Source organism: Penaeus chinensis, chromosome 31, assembly GCF_019202785.1.
Source record: "Penaeus chinensis breed Huanghai No. 1 chromosome 31, ASM1920278v2, whole genome shotgun sequence".
Classification (NCBI taxonomy): domain Eukaryota; kingdom Metazoa; phylum Arthropoda; class Malacostraca; order Decapoda; family Penaeidae; genus Penaeus; species Penaeus chinensis.
Window position 1 is genome coordinate 28,229,594 of NC_061849.1, and position 17,500 is coordinate 28,247,093.

Here is a 17,500-nt window from a genome sequence, read left to right on the forward strand (position 1 = left end):
CGCTGGCGTTCCCCAACCCCGCCGCCGCCGACCCGGAGGTTTTACGACGCGCAGACTCGCCGGTGATACGAGGGGGGAGGGGGAGGGGGAGGGGGAGGGAGGAGATTGGATGCAGTTGTCCCGACTTCGATTCGGGCGAGATTGGGTTGTTGATCGGGCTGTGATTGGGTTGATTGCGGTTGGTTGGCGGAGGCTTCTTTTTCTTTCTCTTGCTCTTTCTTTCTCGCTCTCTCCCCCTCCCTCTTCCCTCCCCCTCCCTCTTCCCTCCCTCCCTCCCTCCCTCCCTCCCTCCCTCCCTCCCTCCCTCTCCCCCCTCCTTACTCCACTTCCTTTCGTTCTCTATGTATTAAAGAAGACAAAATAAGATCATTTCTTTATGATTATGATTCTCCATTCTTTTGCTCATTTTTTTTTCTTATCATCTTCTTCATTTCCCTCGTTTGAGCGACAGAACGTGTTGCGGAGTCTCACGCTGACCACGAATCGAGTAGATTTATGGCCCTGTCCTTCGCCGGGGTTCTGATAACTTAATGGCCGGCCTGTAAAAGGTTTGCGTTTACGATCTTCAAATTATCACCCCCCCCCTAGTCCTCCCCCTTCTTCTTCCCCTCCCCCCCTACACGTTCCCCTTCTCTCTTTCCTCCCTCCCCCCCCCCCCCCACCGCAGCTCTTCCTCTTGCTTCTCTTATTCTCTTCTTCCTCTTCCTTTTTTTTCTTGATTTTTTTTTTTTTTTTCTATTCGGTTGTTGTTCTCCTCCTCCTCCTCCTCTTTCTCTTCCACCCTTTTCCCATCTTTCATTCTCCTATCTCCTCGTCCTTCTCGCCTCCTTCCTCGTCTCTTTCCTGTTATTCCCCTTTCAGCCTTATTCTTCCATTTCTTCTTCCCCATTTTCTCTCTCAATTTCTCTCTCTCTCTCTCCCATTTTCCTCTCCCTCGCCATTTTCCCCTCGCCCGTCCATCGAGGAGGTTTCCGAGGCATGGCCGAAGCCGCGCTGACTCGTCCGGCCGTCAGCACGAGGTAGTTAATTAGCTTGGTAATTCACCGTCTGTAGGAGTTTAGGCCGGCGAAGGCAGACGCACGCTAAGAACCGTTTCCGCGGACTTGGGAATATGAGCTCTGTGCCACCACGTCGTAAGGGCGATCTTTCCCTCTGCTCGTCGCGCCGACTTGTGTCCTTGTGGCCGTGGGAAGTAAAGCGGCAGAAGCCTCAAGTGTTTCCCATCGAGGGTCTTATCTACCCTGTGATTAAGTTGATTACACGTCCCGCCTGCACTACACGCCGCTGCCAGCACTGCCTCGCGCACCCGCTGCCTGTCACGGCCTGCCCCGCCCGCCCTGCCTGCGCCTCCTGCTGCATGGAAAGGACTCCGAGGTTAGGCTACCTTTAGGGACGTATCTTCCCCTGAGGGATCTTGGGATGTGGTTATATTGGTATTGTTACAAACGGGGGAGGGTATCTGTGTATAAATCTACTGGTATTTGATAGCTAGACGGGAGGGGAAAAAAGAACAGCATCCATCTAGAGCGAGACATTGAAATCGGGATGTGGAAGCCCGTAGACTTTCGATCTTTTTTCCGTTGTCGTTCTTCGGCGCGTTGGTTATTGCGCGAACTTCATCTTGGTCCATTTATAGTGCTTATGAAGTATCGCGGGCATTAGAGACCAATTTCCCTTGAGAGCCTTCGCCGTCAGTTGCAAAGTCCATTAGAGAACGTGAGAAATCCGTCTTGAAAATCTCTGGAGAAATAAATAGATTTCCGTCAGTTGCCTCCCGCTGCTTCCTGCTGTTTGCCGCTGCCTCCTGGTGGTGGTTGTGCCAGAGGTGTTGCTAATCGCAGGAACGGCTCCTGCAACAGGTGTAATAGTTTTTTTAAAGAAAATTGTTTACAACACATCAACTTCCTCAAACGGCTGGTATTTGGAGCCTTCAGCTCTTCGTGTCCGATTCTTATATTGGCAATAAAACAGGATTGTAGATTTGTTCGGAAATCATGGAGGATGGTATAGCTTTCCTGTGCTCCTTGCACTGTGTTACTTTAGGACGGATTCTTTGATCCTTCCATTTTTTTCTTTCTTTCTTTCTTCTTGTTTTTCTCCCTTCCTGCTTTTCCTCCACCTCCCCATCCCCTCTTTCTCAACCTGATCCCCCTCCCCACCCACCTCTTTCTCATCCTCCTCCCCTTCCCTCCCTTCCCCTTTTTCTTCCTCCTCCTTCACCTCCCCCAATCCCCATACCCTTCCCCTTTCCTCCCCCCTACCCCTTCCCTCCCCCCTATCCCTTTCCTCCTCCTTCCCCTTTCCTCCACCCTACCCCTTCCCCTCCCCCCTACCCCTTCCCCCCTACCCCTTCCCCCCCTACCCCTTCCCCCCCTACCCCTTCCCCTCCTTCACAAATCGCCCGTCATCTCACCTGCCGCGTCGTGTAGTCTCGCCCGAATGCGTCCGCCCCAACATGTAGCGACGCGACGGTCAACAGTGAAAAGAAGTGCATTTTCATCGCCTTGGATAAATCGAGACTCGTAACCTTTTCCATTGGATTTCTCTTGATTTTTTTATATAATTCCTTGCTGGTGGTGGTTGAAATTGTGTTCCGAGTGTGTGTTAGATAAATTATTTGTTATTTCAGAAGGAAATGTAGATGTACGGTATTGCCTTGTGATTTTCTTTAGAGGGGGGTGGAGGCGGAAGCGAACATTACTATGAGGGTAATTCATATATTCAGCAACGCACGTATTTTGTAATGTTTATGGAACCCTCGTGTGCGTTCTGATTACAAAAATGACACAGTATGTCGTTGTATTATCATAGAAAATGGATTGAAGAAAATGGGTAAATAGCATGGGTAACTCTGTTATTACTGAATGACATCTCTCATCAGGTAATACTCTAAATATATGAAGTTTATTCATCGTCATATTTTTTTGTAGTGATTTATACATATAAGCAAATTCCTGAGAATAAATAACTCAATTTCGGCAATAACGATAACTTGTAAAGAATAAAAACGGGATATCCAGCATGTTATTGAAATTAAATAAAAGCAAGAATGATATTGGTATAGAAATGAATAAAAGTCGAGTTAGTAATTTTATTTTTAATCATGCGTATGTATAAATAATTTATATATACAGGTTCCCGATTCTCTCTCCCTCTCCTTTCTCCCTTCCTCCTTCTCTCACTCCCCTCCTTCTCTCCCTCCCCTCCTTCTCTCTCTCCCTCCTTCTCTCCCTCCCCTCCTTCTCTCCCTTCCCTCCCTCTCTTCCTCTCTCCCTCTCTCCCTCCCTCCCTCCCTCTCTTCCTCCCCTCTCTCTCTCTCCTCCCCCCCTCTCCTCCCCCCTCTCTCTCTCCCTCCCCTCCCTCTCTTCCTCTTTCTTTCTCCCTCTCTCCCTCTTCCCCCCTTTGTCTCTCCCCCTCTCTCTTCCCCTCTCCCTCCCCCTTTCCCTCCCCCTCCCTCTTTCCCTCTCCCTCCCCCTTTCCCTCCCCCTTTCCCTCCCCCTCTCCCTCCCCCTCCCTCTCTCCCTCCCCCTCCCTCTTTCCCTCTCCATCTCCCTCTCCCTCCCTCTCCCAAATCCGTGAAAATCGCGCCGCAGATTTGCCGCGACGAATCGGATAAGCGAGCGTGCTCTAAATCCGTGAGAACTGCCACGCGAAATCGGCGCCGAAAGGGTCGACTCGCCGACGCCATTTCAGGAGCGAATTCCCTTTTCCCCGATCTGAAGGAGACTAATGGGGGGTTGGGGGGGGGTTCTTTCTCTGTTTTTCTTTCTTTCTTCTTCTTCTTCTTCTTCTTCTTCTTCTTCTCCTTCTTCTCCTTCTTCTCCTTCTTCTCCTTCTTCTCCTTCTTCTCCTTCTTCTCCTTCTTCTCCTTCTTCTCCTTCTTCTCCTTCTTCTCCTTCTTCTCCTTCTTCCATTGCTAGTTCCTGTCGCGTTATCTGTTTAGCTAATTACCTAACTGCCGAACTACCTACCGATCTTCCTTCATTTCTTCCTTTCCTTCGGTCCCTTCCCTTCCTTCCCTTACTTCCCTTACTTCCCTCCCTTTCCTCCTTTTCCTCCCTTCCCTCCCTTCCTTCCCTCCCTCCCTCCCTCCCTCCCTCTCTCTCTCTCTCCCTCCCTCTCTCTCTCCCTCTCCCTCTCCCTCTCCCTCTCCCTCTCCCTCTCCCTCTCCCTCTCCCTCTCCCTCTCTCTCCCTCTCTCTCTCTCCCTCTCTCTCCCTCTCTCTCTCTCCCTCTCTCTCCCTCTCTCTCTCCCTCTCTCTCTCTCCCTCTCTTTTTCCCTCCCTCTCTCTCTCTTCTTCTTCTTCTTCTTTTTCTTCTTCTCCTTCTCCTTCTCCTTCTCCTTCTTCTCCTCCTTCCTTATCTACCTACTTACCTAACAGCCAACCTAACTACCCTCCCCCCTTAACCCCCCCCCATAACCTCCACCAAACAGCGCCTCCCCCCCCCCTCCCTGTCACCTTTGCCACCCCATCCTCTCTGCCTTGACCAAACATCCTGTCAGAGGCGGGTTATTTAGGCCTAAGCGTCTTCCGGCTGCACCAGGATAACTAGGCCGTTTTATTTCTTCGTTTTGCTGGCCGATTGAGGAGGATCTTTAGTTTTTTTTTTTTATTATTGTTATTATTATCATTATTATTATTATTATTATTATTATTATTATTATTATCATTATCATTATCATTATCATTATCATTATCATTATCATTATCATTATCATTATCATTATCATTATCATTATCATTATCATTATCATTATCATTATCATTATCATTATCATTATCATTATCATTATCATTATCATTATCATTATCATTGTCATTGTCATTGTCATTGTCATTGTCATTGTCATTGTCATTGTCATTGTCATTGTCATTGTCATTGTCATTGTCATTGTCATTGTCATTATCATTATCATTATCATTATCATTATCATCATCATTATCGTCGTTGTTATTATCATTATTATCATCATTATTATTATTGTTATTATTGTTGTTGTTATTATTATTATTATTATTATTATTATTATTATCATTATTATCATTATTATCATTATTATTACTGCTTGTCATAAGGGTTTTGAGTGAGATCGATTTGATAAAAAGTTTGATGAAGTATATACAATGCTTATCTTTTGTTTTCACCCACGCCACCGCTAACCCTAAATTGAGCTGTTCTTCACAGTTAAATGGCGATTTTTTTTCTTCATATTTTTTATGCTTATGTTGTGAATTCTTGCGTTTTGGTTCCGCCGTTCGTGCGTGCGTTCGTTTGTGCGTTTGTGCGTTCGTTCGTCCTCGCGCAACAGGTGGATCGGCTGCCATCTGGTGTCGAGTGTGGGAACTAAACGTCACCACAGCACGACCAGCGGCGACGGTGGTGGTGGAGGGGGGGTGGTTGGGGAAGAGGAGGTGGAGGAGGGTGTAGGGAAGGAGAAGAAAGGAGGGGGAGGGGGAGGGGGATGGGGAGGGGGAAGGGGAAGGAGAAGGAGAAGAAAGGGGAGGGGGAGGGGTAGGGGGAAGGAGAAGAAAGGAGAGGGGAAGGGGAAGAGGGGGTGAAGGAGGGGGAAGGGAAGGAGAAGGAAGGAGAGGGGGAGAGGGGAGGGGGAGAAAGGAGAGGGAATGGGGAAGGAGAAGAAAGGGGAGGGGAGGGGGAAGGAGAAGAAAGGAGGGGGGAGGGGGAAGGAGAAGAAAGGACAAGGGAAAGGGAAGAGGGGATAAAGGAGGGGGAAGGAAAGGATAAGAAAGGAGAGGGGAGGGGGAAGGATAAGAAAGGAGAGGGGAGAGGGAAGGATAAGAAAGAGGGGAGGGGGAAGGAGGAGAAAGGAGAGGGGAGAGGGAAGGATAAGAAAGGAGAGGGGGAAGGATAAGAAAGGAGAGGGGGAAGGATAAGAAAGGAGAGGGGAGGGGGAAGGAGGAGAAAGGAGAGGGATGGGAGGGGGAATGAAAGGGAAGGAGAGGGGTGATAAGAAGGGGGAAGAAGAGGGGTGATAAGAAGGGAGAGAAAGGCAGGGGGAGGAGAAAGGTGAGAAAGGGAGGGGGAGGTGAAAGAGAGGAAGGAGGAGAGGGAAACAGACTTGGGGAAGAGAGGAAAAGTGTTTACTCCTAGTTAACCTTCCTGCGAAGGCTTGGCGTGCATCGTCAGGCCTTCCGTCTCTCCCTTCGTCTGTTTCTTCGTCTGTTTCTTCCTCTTTTTCTTCATTCTTTATCTTCTTTCTCTTTTCTTCCCTTCATAGTACTATTGTTTCGAGGCTTGGGCTTTAGGGGAAGAGAGAGATAATGATATATAGAGAGAGAGAGAAAGAGAGAGAAAGTGAGAGAAAGAGAGAAAGGGAAAGAGAGAGAAAGTGAGAGAGAAAGAGGATGAGAGAGAGAGAGAGAGAGAGATTTGTGCGCGTTTTTTTGTGTCTGTGTCACTGTTATCGAAATAGTAGTTTCTTCCTTGGGCAGTTTCTGTAAATTGCGTATTTTTGCCCAATTATCATCTTTATTGTTGATTTTTATTCATTATTTCCTTACAACGTCATTCATTGATTGATTTTTATTAACCATCTTATGATTGCCGTTATCTATAGTATTAGTAACGCAATTTGAAACATTATCAGTGGGATTCATTCTGCCGATTTGATTGGTTCCACAGCGGTTTTAGATTAATCCAATCTATCGCTGGAATCATTATAACCCAACAATAACTTTGTTTTTTATCACAATCAAACATTTATCACCAGATTATAGCATTCCGTCTAACAGAAAATTCCGTCTAACGTCTAACATTATAGCATTCCGTCTAACTTACTATATTACCCTTGATATCCATTCTGCACCCCCCCCCCCCCCTCACTCACTCACTCACTCACTCACTCACTCACTCACTCACTCTCCACCTATTATTCATGCTACACCGCAACCCCCCCCCCCCCCCTTCCCCGGTTAGTACTGCCATACCCACGTGGTCAGAGATCCCAGTGCTACATCCCTGTCGCCGTCCGCCATACAGAATCACTTGGGTGCTGAGGTGGCACTTTGGGGCGCGTCTCAGCAGATATTCTCGCTCTCTCTTTCTCTTTCTCTTTCTTTGTCTTTGTCTTTCTTTGTCTTTCTCTTTCTTTCTCTCTTTGTCTTTTTCTTTCTCTTTCCTTCTATTTCCTTCTCTTTCCTTCTCTTTCTTTCTCTCTCTTTCTCTCTCTCTCTCTCTCTCTCTCTCTCTCTCTCTCTCTCTCTCTCTCTCTCTCTCTCTCTCTCTCTCTCTCTCTCTCCCTCCCTCGCTGTCTCCTTTGCTGCCATGTAAATTAATTCGTAATTCGTCATATAAATCAATGTTTTGCCGTTTTCATCTGTCTATTTTATTCGTATACTGTTTGTTTTTTTATACAATGAAAAGAAATCGTTAAAATATTGCGAATGTGTGGAAAGAATAGTAAAATAAAAATAACGAAGTAAAGAAGGGCGAGAAGAAAATAAAAAATCGAAATGAACTAATAATAAGAAATACGTTTTTTTTTTTTTTTTTTTTTTTTTTTTTTTGTGTGTGTGTGTGTGTATGTATGTATGTATATGTATGTATATGTATGTATGTATGTATGTGTATGTATGTATATATGCATGTGTGTCTTCGCGCGTGTTTATATATGCATGTATTTATGTATATATATTTACATGCATGTATGCAGTTTCTGTGCACATATGTATGTACGTATTTTGTATGTATGTATGTATACGCGTGTGTGAGTGACTGAGCCATGTAGGTGTAGCAGCGGAGAAAGTTGCCTTCGGTGATTCGGTATTGTGACAGGCTGTGATGATGAATATCGGTACATACTGTGTGAATGTTCGCCCGTGACTCTGCATCTGCCTCGTATTTTCTTTTCTTTTCTCTGTCCATTTTTCCTTCTTTCCTCCTTCCGTTCAGGGTTTTTTTTCTTTTTTTCACTTTCGTTTTTTTTTTTCTTTATCTTGTTTATTGTTTCGTTTATTCGTCTTTCTCTTCGTAATCTACCGTCATCTTCTGTGAAAATGGCTGGACATTCCGTAACTAAAAGATGTAAATTATGAAATATAGAATATAAGATAAAACAAAAAATAGGAGACGCTTGTGTGACCTCGACCGTATTTCCGCTGTGGTCATGATTCCTCGTGGCACGACCCCTGACCCCCTGACCCCTCCCCTCTCCTCCCCTCTCCTCCCCTCTCCTCCCCTCTCCTCCCCTCTCGTCCCCTCTCCTCCCCTCTCGTCCCCTCTCGTCCCCTCTCGTCCCCTCTCCTCCCCTCTCGTCCCCCACCCTTCTCTCCTCTCCTCCCCTTCTCTCCTCCCATCTCCTCTCCTCTCCTCCCCTTCTCTCCTCCCATCTCCTCTCCTCTCCTCCCCTCTCCTCCCCTTCTCTCCTCCCATCTCCTCTTCCCATCCCCTCCCCTCATCCTTCTCTCTTCCCATCCCCTCCCCACATCCTTCTCTCCCCTCCCCTTCCCCCCTTTCTTCTCTCCTCCCCTTCCCTCTCCTCCTCCCCATCCCCTCCGCCATCTCCCATCCCTAGTTTTGTTTATCGCTCGAAGAAGATCTTTTATTTTTATTTTACTCGTTATTTACTCTCGCTTTTGCAGAGATAATGTTGGGAACACGTGAATCGCTGCTCTTGGGGTGCCATGCCTCCACGGCTCTGCTGCATATTCTGTGTGATTATTTTTTGTAAAAGTTTGCTAAAAGTTTGAGTGTTATGTGTACGGCAAGGACAGTTTAGGAGGAAAGGGGGGGGAGAGAGAGAGAGAGAGAGAGAGAGAGAGAGAGAGAGAGAGAGAGAGAGAGAGAGAGAGAGAGAGAGAGAGAGAGAGAGAGAGAGAGAGAGAGAAGAAAGGGGAGATGGAGAATGAGAGAGAGAGAGAGAGAGAGAGAGAGAGTACCCGGAGGACAATGCCGGGGCGAAGCATAAGCAAACAGTAGTGCATCAAGGTGTTGTGTCGAGGGCAGTCATGGGTGACCCATCTCTTCCTCCCTGCCACCCTGCCACAGTGCCGCTTCTCGCCCCTTCGGCAAGTAGTTCCCCGAGCATGCCAGGGGCGCAGAAGGTCGCCCTCGACAACGCCTGGGAATCGTCGCCGCCGCGAGCCTCGTCCCCCGAGGCCGTAGCGAACGGGAGTGAGGGCGAGGCTGCCTTCGAGGGCGGGCGGGGGGCGGCGCTGTTCGGGGGCGCGCCATGGCAGCATGACGGAGGCGCGGGTACTCTGGCAGCGTCCATGCAGCAGTGTCGGCTCAGCGCAGCGGGCCCAGCCAGTGTACGTGGCGCCGCGCCATCACCAGCCTCGCCGTCCAGTTCTCAGACCTCGCCTTTGGGCCTCCACGCCTGCCCGCCGCGCCTGCCTTCCTCCAGCCCCGCCGCCCCTCCGTGCCCGCAGCCAGCTCAGCCTCGAGGACACGGCGCGCACCGCAGCCTCCTGCACGCCCAGCGCCTCTCGCACCTTAGCCACCGGCAGGCCACGACGCCTCACCACGGTCGGCCGGCCTGCGCCCTGCAGAGGTGGCAGGTGCCCCCGCGGTCGACAGCCAGGTGGGGGCGCGGGATGCACCGGCCGCCTCACTGCGCGCCCTTCAGCTCAGCCAGCTACGTCTTGGGAGCCCACGCCGCTGCAAGGTTTGGTCACATGTCCTTCGGTTCCCTTGCCCTTCCCAAGGGCTGCCACTCGGCATGCGCTTGTGCTCCGCGGCCGCTGTCGGTGTGCGACGCAGCGTAACAGTCCGTAAGGCGGCCGGGTTCTTGTGCGCCCACGTTCTGGGGATTCAGTCGCCCGTGACTGACACGGTCAAGCGGGCACATGACACAGTCCCTCGGGGCACTCTCGCGAGTCGGCGGCGACTGCGTCATGTCGGGTCAGTCGCAGCCGCCGCGTCGAGTCGCCCGCGTGTCGCTCGGTGACGAATGAGGCGCAACGGAGCAGTGTAAGAGGCAAACAGGCTCCGCTTAGTAAACGGCCCAGGGGCCTTTCGGGGAGCCCTCGCAGGGTGCTGACGGAGGCCCGACAGCCCCCGGCCGATCGGAATTCATGAGGCATTCCGGCCGGCGATGAATAATGCCATGTATAATGCCATGAAAGGAGTGTGATCTAGTGACTTTTCTCTTACTGTTGTTGCCCACGAACGTCTTCGTCCGAGTGGCCACGAGTTTCTCTTCATTGCTTTGCGAAGTGCGAGTTTTCGAGGCTTTGGACAGTGAAGCCGCTGTGACAGTCGTTCTGAAATGGAAAACGGAACGTGTGGTGAGCACAGAGCAGTCGAGGCGGAATCAGGTGGTGCCCCAGAGAGTACGTGCGGACGAGGAACAATGGGAGGCGGAACGGAGAAAAGGTGGAAAGAGGGAGTGAAGGATAGGGAGCGAGAGGGGGGGTGAGAAGGATGGGAGGGGGTGGGGAGAAGGGGTGGGGAGAAGGGGTGGGGAGAAGGGGTGGGAGACTATAAGGTGAGAAAGATGTAAGGAAGAGTGGAAAGAAGGCAGAAAAAGTGATATGGTTGACTTGAGAAAAGAAGATTGAAATTGGATATTAAGAACATTCATGATGACAGAGATTGAGAGAGAGAGAGAGGGGGAAAGAGAGAGAGAGGGGGAAAGAGAGAGAGAGGGGGAAAGAGAGAGATAGAGGGGGAAAGAGAGAGAGATAGAGGGAAAGAGAGAGAGATAGAGGGAAAGAGAGAGAGAGAGAGGGAAAGAGAGAGAGAGAGGAAAAGAGAGGGAAAGAGAGAGAGAGAGAGAGGGAAAGAGAGAGAGAGAGAGAGGGAAAGAGAGAGAGAGAGAGAGGGAAAGAGAGAGAGAGAGGGAAAGAGAGAAGGAGAGAGAGGGAAAGAGAGAGAGAGAGGGATAGAGAGAGAGGGATAGAGAGAGAGAGAGGGATAGAGAGAGAGGGATAGAGAGAGAGAGATAGAGGGATAGAGAGAGAGGGATAGAGAGAGAGAGAGAGGGATAGAGAGAGAGAGGGATAGAGAGAGAGAGGGATAGAGAGAGAGAGAGGGATAGAGAGAGAGAGAGAGGGATAGAGAGAGAGAGAGAGAGGGATAGAGAGAGAGAGAGAGAGGGATAGAGAGAGAGAGAGAGGGATAGAGAGAGGGATAGAGAGAGAGAGAGAGAGAGAGAGAGAGAGAGAGAGAGAGGGAAGAGAGAGAGGAGAGAGAGATAGGGATAGAGATAGAGAGAGAGAGAGAGAGAGAGGGATAGGAGAGAGAGAGAGAGAGAGAGGATAGAGAGAGAGAGAGAGGAGAGGGATAGAGAGAGGAGAGAGAGAGAGAGAAGAAGGGATAGAGGAGAGAGAGAGAGAGAGTGAGGAGAGGGATAGAGAGAGAGGGATAGAGAGAGAGAAGAGAGAGAGGATAGAGAGAGAGAGAGAAGAGGGATAGAGAGAGAGAGAGAGAGAGAGAGAGAGAGAGAGAGAGAGAGAAAGAGAGAGAGAGAGAGAAGAGGGATTAGAAGAGAGAGAGAGAGGGAATAGAGAGAGAGAAGAGAGGAGAGAGAGAGAAGAGAGGGTTAAGAAGAGGATACCCATTAACTGCTACCGTAGGCCACCCCTCGATCCTGACCGCTCACCACCTCGGGTCGCAGCCAACGCAACACAAAGCATGGTTGCGGAGGAAGTTGGTCCCGGGATGGGTTTTCCTCTCTCCCGCTCCCGTCGCTCTCCCTCCCACTCCCCTCACCGACGCTAATAAACCACTCTCGCTGTTCGTTTCCAGGTCGGCTTTTGACCTCCTGCACACACATCCCATCATGAACCCGAAACCAGTCGTGTCCCTGCCAACCGAAAAACAAACAAATTATAAACCGACCAGGCCGTGGACCGACCCCACCAGTGCCTCTGCGACTATTGCTAAACAAGCCCCACGACACGACACTTTGTTTTCATAACAAGTTTTCTGCTGGCCGGACGCTGCGCATATTTCAGATTCATGGGAATAGGGTTTTGGGGCGCATGACATTAATTTTGCAGTTATCTGAATGGGGCTCTTTGCCTGGATTTCTATATGTAACTCTTTAACACGCTTACTCTCTCTCTATCTATCTATCTATCTATCTATCTCTCCCTCCCTCTTTCCCTCTTCACCCCTCCCTTCCCAGGATTTTTTTTCCCCATAGGAAATATTAAATCATAGTCACCACCCAAAGCATGCACAGCAATAAAAATGATCCTAAGAAAAGTACCCCTTTCCTATAACAACGTTTTCTTCCTCTGCATTTCCGGGGCTGAGCGTGCCCTGTGCCTGAGCCCCCAGGGCCGCAGGAACGGCGAGGCCCTGATCCGCTTCGTGTCCCCCGAGCACCGCGACATGGCCCTCAAGCGACACAAACACCACATCGGGAACCGCTACATCGAGGTCTACAAGGCCACGGGAGAGGACTTCATCAACGTGGCCGGAGGTGAGTTGAGGGAAGAGAATGGGGAGGAGGGGGGGGGGAGGGGAGGGAAAGTGGAGGGGGAGGGAATAGGAGGATTTGGAGAGGAGGGGGGAGGAGGTGAAAGGGGAGGGGAGGGATGAGGAAGGTAGGAGGTTGGAAGGGTGAGGGCGGGAAGGGTTAAGGTGGAGGGAGAGGGAGGGAGGAGGAAGGGAGGAATTGGAGGGGAGAAGGGAAGGGGGAAAGGAGGAAAGGGGAGGGAGGAAGGAGGGAGGAGGGGAGGGGGGAGGAGGGAGTAGGAGGAGCAGAGGGAAAGGGGGAGGGGATAGGATGGGGAAAGGGGAGGGGAGGGGGAGGAGAGGGAAGAGATATGGAGGGGGAAGGCAGGTGTGAGTTTAGGAAATGGCTGTTGAGGGGGAGGGCGGAAAGAGAATAGATAGGGGGAAGGAGGGTGGAGGGGGCCAGGACTTGGGTTGAATAGGGGATGGGGTAGACTGACTAGGCGACAGATGGATGCATAAAGATAGGGGATTGGGATGGGATAGGGCTAGGGGGGGGGGGGAAATAGGTAAGTGGGTGGGGTGAAGACCAGAAGAATAGGAGGAGATAGAGGGAAGGGGAATAAAGGGCAGAGGCAAGGAAATGGTAATGTTTTTATATATAGATCCTTATTGTGATATTATTCTTATTTATTGTTTTATTATTATCGTCTGATTAGTATTTTTCCATTATCATCATGATTTGTTTATCTTTGCCATCAGAACTATAATTATCAATATTCTGGCGTAATCGATTGCGCAAAGTACTACATTCTGACCCATTTTTTTATCTATTTTTATATGCTTATCAGTTAATATAAAAAACAAAAACAAAAAACAATATTCACATGCTTAAGTACGCACACATAAGTAAGTAAACACCCTTCAAATTGAGAATATTTAAACTTGATTATTATTGTCTGGCCGTTTGTTTGTTGAATGATTTAGGTAATGATAGCGAAAGATTGGCACCGATGTCATTATTTACTTCTGTCTTCATCTTGTTTGTTTGTATGTTTGTGTTGTCTAGTGTTTCTCTTGTTTCGTTTTGTTTGGTCTTCGTCTTGTTTTTGTTCAGTTTTCTTTCTGGTATCACTTCTATCATTGTCATCTAATTCGTCTGTTCTTGATGTTCTCTTTTTCTTATTCTTGTATTCTTCTATTCTCCTGTTTTCTCAGGCTCTCTTGTCTCCTTTTCCAGTTTCTTCTTTTTTTAAGCCTTTTCTCTGCTCCCATAATTCTCCTCTCTCATACACCTCTTCCGTTCTCTTCCTCCTCCTCCTCCCCTCCTCCTCCTCCTCCTCCTCCTCCTCCTCCCTCCTCCTCCTCCTCCTCCTCCTCCTACTCCTACTCTCCTCCTCCTTCCTCTCCTACTTCCTTACTCATCCTACTACCTGCTACCTTTTCCCACCTCCCTCCGCCTCTCATCCTCCTCCTCCTCATCCTCCTCCGCCTCTCATCCTCCTTCCCGCCTCCGCTCCCCCTCCAACATCCTCTTACCTCCTCCGCCTACCGCCTCATCGTCCTCCTACCGCCTCATCCTCCTACCGCCCCATCCTCCTCCGCCCCTCCTCCTCCTCCGCCTCATACCTTCCCTACCTCCCTCCTTCCACCTCCTCTCCTCCTCCTCCTCCTCTCCTCAAAACCCTCCTACCTCCTCCTACCCCCCCCTTCCTCTCCTCCTCCTCCCTCCTCCTAACCCCCTCCACAGCCCCTCCCCCTCCCCCCCCCTCCCCGCCTCCCCCTCACCCCGCCCCCCTCCTCCTCCTCAAGCCTCCTCCTCTCTTTCCTCCTTCCTCCTCCTTCCTCTCTCCTCCATCCTCTCTCCTGAATGATCCTACACAGGGCCTTTTTTTTGTGGAAATGTCCGTCTCATAAAACAACTTCTTAAAGGTAAACAAGTGTGTGAGGACGGAGGAACCTGCGGGGCTAACAGGCTAAGATTAATGCGCGTTAGAAGTTTATATAGAACGCATATGTATGTATTTCTTTGCGCGTCCGTAGGTGCACGTAAGAATGCACACGCACGCGCTGATGTGCATGTAGGTACATGTACGGATATCTATGTCAGTGTAGTGTAGTAAAAGTTGTGCTTGAGCTAGTTCTGGTCTCTTCATTCAGTTGCACTTGGTCATGCACGTGTGATCATGCACATACGTACACACAGACGAAGAAATACAGACTGATAGACTCCTGTCAGTGCATCGGCGGAGATAAAGAATGGATTAGAAATTTTCGGTGAAAGCTGGGTCATGTTGGCCGGATGCTGACCTCATCTGCGCCAGCCCCTCTCCTCCCTCTCTACTGACCCCCTGTCATCCATCCATCCCTCCCTCCCTCCCTCCCTCCGGCCCCTAATCTTTTCTCCCTTTCTCTCCCCTCCCTTTCTCTCCCCTCCCCTTCTCTCCCCTCCCCTTCTCTCCCCTCCCTTTATCTCCCCTCCCCTTCTCTCCCCTCCCCTTCTCTCCCCTCCCCTTCCATCTCCTATTTCCCTTCCATCCCCTATTTCCCTTACCTACCTACCCTTCCTGCCCACACCCCATCTTGTTTTATCCACCATCTACATTTCACCCCTATTTGTTCACAGGTCTTTGGCACATAATTAAGAGTTGACTTACAAGAATTAAGGTTTCAGGAGGAGGGGGGGGGTAGTCGTAGTAGGAGGAAGGGGGGAAGGAAGGGAAGCTGAAAACAAGGGGAGAGGGAGTAGGAAAACAGGGAAAGAGAACAGGAAAGGGAAGAGGGGAAAGGGTGCAGGAAGGATGTAGGAAAATGGGGGAAAAGAAGGGGAAGAGGGGAAAAGGGGCAAAAGGGAAAGGAGAGGGAAGAGGAGAATAGGAAGAGAAAGGAGAACGGAGGGGAGGATGGAGGGGGAGGGAAAGGTAAGGAAAATAAGAACGAGATCAGGCGAATAGTTAGATAAAATAAAAATAAAGAACAAGGGGAAGGGGAAGAGGACGGGATAAGACGAAGGGAAATCGGAAATGGAAAGGATAAGACGAAGACGAAGACGAAGAGGAAGGAGATAGGGAAGGGGATTGATTGTGTCCCAAGCACTTATTATTTACTGAAGGAGGCTTGGTCCTAGCAACGGCGTCAATGGAGTCCTTGGGAGGTCCAGCTCGCGCCGAGGGGATCCCCGTCGCGGTTCCTGGCGTCCAAGGTCCTCGCCGGGGGTCGTCCGGGGGTCGTCGGAGGCTACTGGGTGGGGGGGGGGAGGGGAGGCACTGGGGGTAGGGGGTGGGGGTGGAGTGGGTAGGGGTAGAGATGGGTTCGGGGGCTGGAGGTGGGGTAGGGGTGGTTTGGTGGGGGTAGGGGGATGGGGGGATGCGAAGGAGCGAGATAGTGTACTGTGTTCATGTACTTATAGATAGATAGATTTATAGAGAGAAGGAAAGGAAAAGGGAGAAATAAGGAGCGAGAAATTCAGAAGAAATGGATATGTATATATGTATAGGTGGACAGATATATTTTGTGCTTATGTATTCGTTTGAATGACACGTATTGTCCCGTATTTCCCCCTTTGTCTCATCTTCGCAATCTCTCTTCTTCTCCCCTTCCCTTTCTGCATCTATCCTTCCCTTCCCAATCACCCCCCCCCCCCCCCCTTATCGCCACACGCTTCATTTGTAATCTGTCATCCAATTAGCAGTGAGATCAGCTGACCACGTTGGCAGGACGCGCGTCTCGATTATCAATTAGACCCAAAGCACGATTGCACCTGGTGATTTCGCAACGGAGTGATTGCCTTGATCATCATTGCGAATAGTACTGATCGTTTAGAGCGTAAGACTTAACGGGTTTCGTAGGCTCGAGCGAGTTTTTGTTTTTTTATTCAGTTTGCTTTGAGATTCGGCCGTTTTCTTTCGTGTTCTGGTGTTAGCACCTTAATAAGGTAGACTATAGTAATCGTGTTTGTGGTGTTAGTCTGGTGATTAACGGCCTCGGTGGAAGAGAATTTCGTAATGTGAGGTATTTGCGTGTTCTTCGTGTGGTGGAATTATTTTACTGATCTGTTCGGTCAGTGCAAAGTGAAATGAAGTCCAAGCGTACTTTCACAATTCTGCAGTCCTAGTTTTCGGCATCAGATACAGCTGTGTTGGACGTCTTTTAAAAGCATTTTGAGACGAATCTCTACCTCAGATTGACTTAAAAGCAGGAAAGCAAACATTTCTGACGGTTTCTTCACGGCACTGATTCGCCGTGCGTGTCCCCGCCCCATCCTAGTAACAGGCAATGGGCATCGTCCTCTTCAAACCAAGTTATCTCGTAATTACTTATCACTGATAAGTTGCCAGACAAGGTGGCTGGTTCTGCTTGTCACCGTCGACGGGTTTCTACGCAAGCTCTGACGCGATGCTCTTTTTCCACATAGTGAGATCCGAAAGGTTCATAGCGTTGCTGTAATTGAGTCGTTGGTTATGTTGGGGGCTGCTGTAGCGCGCAAGGGGGCGGTTACAGCTATGGGGCAGATTTGGTTTATCCGCTACCCTCCGCGTGCCCACGTGATAAGAGCGATAAAGAGAGATAAAAGCAGGTAATGCGCGTACTTTCACCCGGCCCCCGAGAGTGAACCACAGACTCCTGCTGGACACGTTGTCGGTGTGCTCGCTGTTCCTCGTGTGCGTAGTGCGCGTGTGTGAAGGAGCTTCCTGGTTGCTTTGGTCGGGTGCGTTTGCCTGCACGGCGGAGGAAGCGAGGGAGCAAGCACGCAAGCAAGCAAGAAGGAAGGAAGGATCTGCGAGGGAAGCGGCCTGGCTCTGGTGTGCGATGCCGCTGGAGACGTGATCCGGCGAGCGACGTGAGAGCCGTTGGGAGGCAGTGCATCGCGGGCGTCGACGGAACGCTGCTTCGACCTCTAGTGACTTCCATTGCCTTAAAACACGAGAGGGACCAGCTGTGTTCGTATCACTGACGTCGGAGAACCAGACGTCAGCTGTTGCTTGATAAAAATAGATAAAAAAGCCGTGAGTCCGAAGCAGTGCGGCCAGGTCTGCGTCGTCGATGAACTGATCACGACCCTGGACACGTTCCCTCTTCTGTGTGGGTCGTCAACCCGAGTCGTACCTTGGCAACACGCGAGTGCGGACCGCCGC

At 50.0% G+C, this 17,500-nt stretch overlaps 1 protein-coding gene across 1 annotated transcript in view; it reads left to right on the top strand.

The window, feature by feature from the left end:
• Positions 1–17,500, top strand: part of LOC125042223 (RNA-binding protein fusilli-like) — a 170,037-nt gene that overhangs the window by 135,329 nt on the left and 17,208 nt on the right. Inside the window, exons 7-8 of the mRNA XM_047637726.1 lie at positions 10,367–10,373; positions 12,222–12,390. Of these exons, the coding sequence (XP_047493682.1) occupies positions 10,367–10,373; positions 12,222–12,390 (176 nt within the window). The remainder of the gene's footprint in view (positions 1–10,366; positions 10,374–12,221; positions 12,391–17,500) is intronic.